This window comes from Rutidosis leptorrhynchoides, chromosome 2, assembly GCF_046630445.1.
Source record: "Rutidosis leptorrhynchoides isolate AG116_Rl617_1_P2 chromosome 2, CSIRO_AGI_Rlap_v1, whole genome shotgun sequence".
Lineage (NCBI taxonomy): Eukaryota > Viridiplantae > Streptophyta > Magnoliopsida > Asterales > Asteraceae > Rutidosis > Rutidosis leptorrhynchoides.
In genome coordinates, this window is record NC_092334.1 from 380,351,560 (window position 1) to 380,358,345 (window position 6,786).

The 6,786-nt window shown below is 32.5% G+C and overlaps 1 protein-coding gene across 2 annotated transcripts; it reads right to left on the minus strand.

Annotated features, from left to right (window-relative positions):
• Positions 1-893: 893 nt before the first annotated feature.
• Positions 894-4,564, minus strand: LOC139892101 (probable protein phosphatase 2C 60). Of its 2 annotated transcripts, XM_071875137.1 has the most exons (6): positions 4,368-4,564; positions 3,736-4,146; positions 3,288-3,655; positions 2,046-2,282; positions 1,486-1,754; positions 894-1,208 (listed from the first exon to the last, which is right to left on the minus strand). In XM_071875137.1, exons 2-5 carry the CDS (start codon positions 4,037-4,039, stop codon positions 1,494-1,496), a joined length of 1,170 nt encoding a protein of 389 aa, XP_071731238.1. In that variant the 5' UTR covers positions 4,040-4,146; positions 4,368-4,564; the 3' UTR covers positions 894-1,208; positions 1,486-1,493. The 2 variants fall into 2 exon arrangements, with proteins under 2 accessions (XP_071731238.1, XP_071731237.1); XM_071875136.1 differs by lacking the exon at positions 894-1,208 and having other exon boundaries at positions 1,239-1,754; positions 4,368-4,562.
• Between the last annotated feature and the right edge of the window lie 2,222 nt (positions 4,565-6,786).

Consider the following 6,786-nt stretch of genomic DNA (forward strand, 5'->3'; position numbering starts at 1 on the left):
GCCTCATGATCGGGTCCTTCGTCTAGTGTTGATGTTGTAAAGGATGGTTCTTCTGTGCCTTCTTCGAATTCGCTTTCATTTTTAATTATGTCTCTAGATCGGAAAAGGCTGTGTCGTATAAGTATACTCAAATTGAGGGTAAATTGTCTAAGGGATCGGAACAGAGGACGGAAGGCTTCATCGGCTGCTGAAAAATGTGGCGTTTAGTGTCTTCTAGGGGCTATTTGGATGCTTCTGCTGTTTTGGTTGTGTTGTCTTTTTGTTCTATATTATTTCGTGGTTGTTAGTTTCGATTGTGTTGTCTTTTTGTCCTATCTTGTTTCGCGTTTGTTAGCGTTCTGTTTGGTTTGTTGGTTGCTAGTTTGCTTGGCTTGGCTTTTTTTTTTTATTAAGAGCTCTCTTAAGTTTGAGGCGTTTGGTCTAAGCCTTTCGTTGTTTCTTCGAAGGATTCTTTCACTTTTTCTAAAAGATGAGGTTTTATATAAATTTTGTTATTTGAAAAAAAAAATAAAAAATAAAAAAGTTAATACTTGTATTACACAATCATAATGAATTAATTAGATTTAATAGTGAAAACACCAATTTTGTTTTTTTTTTTTTTTTTTTTTACGAGGAACCCCCTAGCGACGAGCCATAATGACCCCCCTCTAGTTGGTAAATCCCGGGTAAATGGCAAGCCAGGCATCCACCGCTACCAGGCAAAGCATCCTCTAGTCAATCAGTCACTAAATGGAGCTCGCCCCAAGGTATTTTGCCTTGAAGGGAATCGAACCCGTGACCTCTTACTTCATTAGAAGTACTGGTGGCCAACCAGGCTATGCCTGGATGGTTAAAAAAAAAAAAACATTATCTTGAAAGCAAGGAAAAGTAACTTAAAATTGATGTTTTACCCATTATCTTATAGACTTTATTCGAAAAGATGGAAGGAAAGTAAAAAGGTAAAATGTTTGATTACTTTTGACATTTAACCAGAAAAATATGTATACCTATTTTTTTATTGATACTGAATATAAGATCTTCTAGGTATCATCTGAATCATTGAATACTGAATGCTTCACAGAGATCTGTGACGTCAGCTCCACACTTACCATTGTACAGAACTCAATTTCAGTATCTTTATTTTACAACTGAATCATGATATAGCAACTGAATGATCACATGCATTTCCTAGCACTTCCATTATTTTTCTTTCAAGATGTTTAACCTTCCTGGATAAAGTTAAGCTTCATTCAATCATAGGTTTTCAAAATCTTCCTCAATAAAAATCGGATTTGAGCTCATTAGAAGAACCAAAGAAGACAATGGACATTGATAAAACCTATTTGTTATTCTTACTTACATACCAAAATAAAGAAATAACAAATCTGAATCTGAATCTGAATAAAAATAAAAAGATTTGCTTCAAAGTATACTTTTCTCATGTCCAAAACCCTCCCTTTTGTTTCCAGAATATGGAGTGTGCAGGACAAAAACATTAACAAATACCCGAATACTCAAGTGGTGGCGGTGGTGGTTGCTAGAGGTGCAAAAGTTTTAGACGAGTGATTAACACCGCCACCTCTTAGAGACACCGTAGGGCCCTTACAACTTGCTTTGCTCATAAGATTCGAGTCCAGGAACAAGACTACGACAGTAATGTCATCGTGAAAATGCCGCCTTACTCCCCTCTCGATTTTCTTCAAATCTGAGTATCTCATTTCCCGCTTCTTTGCCGCCTCCTGTAAGGCGGCATTCACCAGCCTTTTCGCACTTCCCTGCACAACACAACATCACGTTCCGTCGGTAAGTTGAAACGGGTCAAGAAAGGCTCAGTAAGTTGAAACGGGTCACTCGCAAATCAGTCCGATCCATAAACACCCCTTTTCACTTTTTCAATAAACACCTAATATGTTAATTATGATTGCACAAACAATAATATTGAAATGATAATGAAACTTATTTTTACTATAAAGACAAGGGAAGTAAGTATGTACTGAATATATAATTTGAGCTGTATAAGTGAGGGTCAAAATTGCCAATTCTAAGCACATGAATGAGGCTCTTACGTTATGAGGGTTATTTTGGACTATATCAATGGCTTCCTGATTGGTTAGGTGCTCCCATAATCCATCAGATGCAAATATGAGAAATTGATCATGCTGTTGGATTTCATGCACAGATATGGACGGATCTGAACTCAATATTGGCCGTCGGATCGGATCACGGAGACGAAACTTGGCATACAAAGGCTCCCTGTTAAACTCCGCCTTCTTCAGGTATACATCACCTATAGATCTGGATATCTGCAAAACCAAACATATTAAGGTGCATAATTGTCATAACCCAAATATAGTTTAAAAAATTATCTTTCAAGTTAGAAAGATCGAAATCTGATTTTGACTGGTTGCTAGCTTTGAATAAAGTTTACTGTACAAATAGTTCCAAACCATAGCAACATCAATTGTTAATACTTGCAACGTACAAAATACCTATGATCTACAAACTTTAGACAAATGTAAATAACAACATTAGTTACCAGCTATGCCAAATTATGTTAAGCACTTTAAAACATTTATAAACTACGTTAAAACATTAGAATAAACAAGAGCATATGTTATAAACGAGTAGTTGGTATATAAGCGTTAAGATTACTAGATAAATTTTCATCCACAGAAAATCAACCACATTATATCGATAGATAGATTTAGAGCAAAGAAAAACGATACACTTTAACATTCTAGATAGTTTATTCCCACTTAATTTGGTTTGTAACCTGATGACGTAAAACGTATGTTAACAGCCAGGAAAAAATTTCCTATAACTACAAATTCCATGTAAACCAACGTGGATAAGGTTACCGTTTTAAACATCTTACAAACAAACCAACCAGACAAAACTAATTATTCACCTAACATGCATCATGTGCAAATAATCAAAAAAGTTATGGCAAACCCATCACACAAAAGTGGTTTTAGGGTGTGTTACATTTAACGTGATTATAATGACTTGAAGAATCATAAATCAAATGGAATGTTCATACCCAATAATCAGTTTAATAAAGCTATGAACAGTGAGTGAATTTACTCACAGATATTTTGGCCCTAAATAATAACGCATCAGAATCAGTCACTTTTTGCCACACACTCTAGTTTGCTTCTTGCAACTTCAGTCTTTTTTAAATCATTAAACCCACACACAAAATAACTAAAGGTGTAACTTCTCTATAGTTAACTAAACAAAGAACAATTATGGGAAATAGAATAACTTCTCTAATAATAAAAACTAACCACAAAATACATGAAGTGTACCTGTATGAGGCCCTTCACACGCCATACATTATGCTTTAGAACTACAATCTGCGGGTCATCAGGATGTAAAGTGTGCAGCTCCTGCCTAATTGACTCTATGCTCGCATTATGTTCCACTGATAGTTGTATAGCAATAACCTCCCCAGTTGCCTTCACACATCTTCCCAAAACCGCACGCGAATCACCAACATTAGCAATGTAAAGGGTCCCACTACTTATCACACCAACCAAGCAACAAGTACCAACAGAAGCCAATTGTGGTTTCACCGTCCACTGTTGAGAAACAACCGATAAAAAACCCTCTTCAGTCGCTTGAAATGCTTTTCTTATTACATCCGCTGACATCGATTGTTGTTCTGATGCAAGTCCTGCAAAACCCTCAAAATCAATACACAATAACAAGATCCTTAATACTTCAAAAAAGCTATATATATGTTTTTTCACCCACTTTTGAGATTAACGAAAAGGTTATCATTAACATAACGTGAAGTTTCGGGACCACCATGACCATCATAAACACCGACAAATGTACCAAATGGACCAGAATCAAGTAAGCTCAACGAACCAGACTCGATTTGACTTTGATCTTCAAGTAACATGTTAGCTTGAACCACAGCCATTGAGTAATCACCATTTAAATGGTGGCCAATGTCTTTAAACCAAAGAAGACCTTCCTGCCTGCCAGCTGCTGCATCAGAACCAATCGCAGGTCGCCAGCAGGCCCTAAAAAAGTTTATCAATCTTGATAACATCCCTCATTTCACCACAACTTAACACCAAATTATCACCATCCAAAATTGGATGTCAATCAATAACACTATAAAACACACTAAATCTCTGTTAACAATGTTCAATTTCCCTGCATTAATACAGTAAACAACATCATATAACCAATAAATCTAGAAGAAAAAAAAACTAAACCCTAGAAAAATAGGGTATAGTAAAATCAAGCATACATATCAATCAATCAATCAATCAATCAGCATATATAATATAAGTGGAGAAGCGGTTAGAAAGTTAAAAAGGAATTGATAATGATGATAAAACCATAAACTAAGTAGAATAAGAGATAACTTACACAGTTGAAAAGTTAGGTTATAATTGGTTGAGGTACCAAATGAAAAGGATGGAGATCTGAAGAAATTAGAGCAAACGCATGTGAGGTTTAGATCTGTAGATCAATCAAATATCCAAACAAATTAACACTGTATGTATATATGTATATGTGTATACGTATATTGGTATATATATACGTTCTTTTCATCGGCTGAGTGCGTGTATATTTAATTAAATTGTATGATCAAATTCACGTGAAGACGGAGAGAGAGAGAGAGTTTACAATACAATAATCTGATCGAAGGTGTCGAAAATTTTCCTCTCTCCGAACAAAATGTTTATTTTATTTTCTATTTATTTAGAGTATTTATTTACTTTATTTAATATTTTATATTCAAATAATTATTCACATTTCCATTTTGCAATTAATCTCAAAATAAATGTCAACTATAAAAAATAAACAATTAATTTTAATATTTTTTTATCTTTACTTAAACTATTTTATCTGAATGTTATGTCTAATGTAAACGCAAAAGTGATACGGAGTAGTTTTTTGTATTAGTGAGGAAACTCTTTTATAAACGAGTACATCGACTCTCCCATATAGAAGGTAAATCTCGGGTAATCAAGTCTCCTAAGCGCGAGACCTGATACCAGATGTCACTGCGCATTATACGCACTCTCTAGTCATACTTTCTTTCTGAACAATTTTCTACCCTAAGCATAAAATCTTTTTACATAATTTAAAATTGTATGTTAGACATAATAAGACATTTAATTCAAAACAATGTATTTAATGTCATATTATTAGTAAGACATTTATTTTGAAACGAAGCAAATATTTAATAGTTATTATTATAAGCGTTTCTTGATGGAAGTAAAAAAGATTATTTGTTTTCTCTTGTGAAATATTTACTTGTCTTTTTTTTACGGAAATCAAAAATTATAATATTACGTAATTTTAAAACTAAAATAAGTCAAGTCGAGTTCGAGTTTTACTAGTCTTAAACTCGGTTTGGTGAAAAATCCCAGAGCCCTCGAATTTAATGTTTAAATTATATAATTTATACACACACATATATCAAAATTCAAATGAGAAAAAAAAAATACAACTACTAAAACTTTTAAATTAGAAACAATTTCTATATATAAGTTGGTTAAATCACATATGAATATGAATATTGACAGATATTAAAATATACTCCGTAATATATAAAAGTTTGAGATAACCTCCTATTTATTTTTATAATCAAATATTCCCCCGTTCCAAATATATTGTCCTATTTTTACTTTAGATGTCATTTTTTCAACTTTAATTTTGAATTATTTTTACGTGTTACATAGTACTTGATAAATGTTATATCGTTAAAAATATATTTAAAAACCAATCTGTTAATATAAATTTCATCAAATAATATATAATACAAACTAAAATATTTAGAGTCAAAGTTTGAAGAAACAGACCTTCAATGTCAAAACATGACAATAGATTTTGAATAGAGGGAGTATATAATTTATCAAATTTGGACATGTGTTTATCAACATGTAAACATTTCATAGAATCTACAACTTATCATGTAATTTGTGGTTTATAACTTATATCTGTCAATGTTATCAGCATTAAATCAAATAATATTAATATATAATTTGTTGCATTTACATGCATAAAAAACATGTACATTATTTAAAAAGCTCTCGTAGTATTGTATTTTTTTAGTCTCGTTAAAAATGTTATGAATCCGCACACGCATAGATTATTTAACTACATAGCATATTATTATAAAAATGATAATAATATACATACAAAGTAAGGGACAGTTTAGCTCTCGAACTTGTTCGAGCTTTATGTAAATGATCTTTAAAATTTCATGAAGCTTGATCTTGAGCTCCGTTAAGCTCAACTTGAATTAATCTTTTAACGAGTATAGGTAGAGTAACTCATATCATTTACACTCCTAGTTTCACCTTTTATAAGAGCATTCCTAATCATGACTCTCTTCTTCAGATTAACACACTGTCACATCACCATTTCCTTTTCATTTCATTTCTATCAGTAACTCATCAGATATCACTCCAAACCATTACACTATTCCTCAAACACTATAAATTAATTAATTAAATAATAATACAAATCTAAAAGTAAAATATATAAGCAATTTTTCTCAATTCCTTTGTGATACATTATGCTTGAATTAGACGAAATGTTTGGCTAGTAAAAATTGGCGATACATTGTCATGGTATTCCCAATGGTGCCATGTTGGACGAGTGAGATTGGCGGTGTATTAACGAAACTATTAGAAATGCTGCAATGACACATATATTTTAAGTGTAAATTTGCTAAATCTGTTGAAATGTCTCGTTCATATCAATTATAAACGTTTCATATTAATTGGTTTCATTGCGAGGTTTTGACCTCTATATGAGACGTTTTTCAAAGAATGC

Coding starts and splice junctions, on each gene's coding strand:
- LOC139892101 (XM_071875137.1), bottom strand. CDS start 4,039: ATGTTATCAAGATTGATAAACTTTTTTAGGGCCTGCTGGCGACCTGCG. Junction 3,656..3,735: donor CCTTTTCGTTAATCTCAAAA/GTGGGTGAAAAA, acceptor AGGGTTTTGCAG/GACTTGCATCAGAACAACAA. Junction 1,755..2,045: donor TCCAAAATAACCCTCATAAC/GTAAGAGCCTCA, acceptor TGTGTTGTGCAG/GGAAGTGCGAAAAGGCTGGT.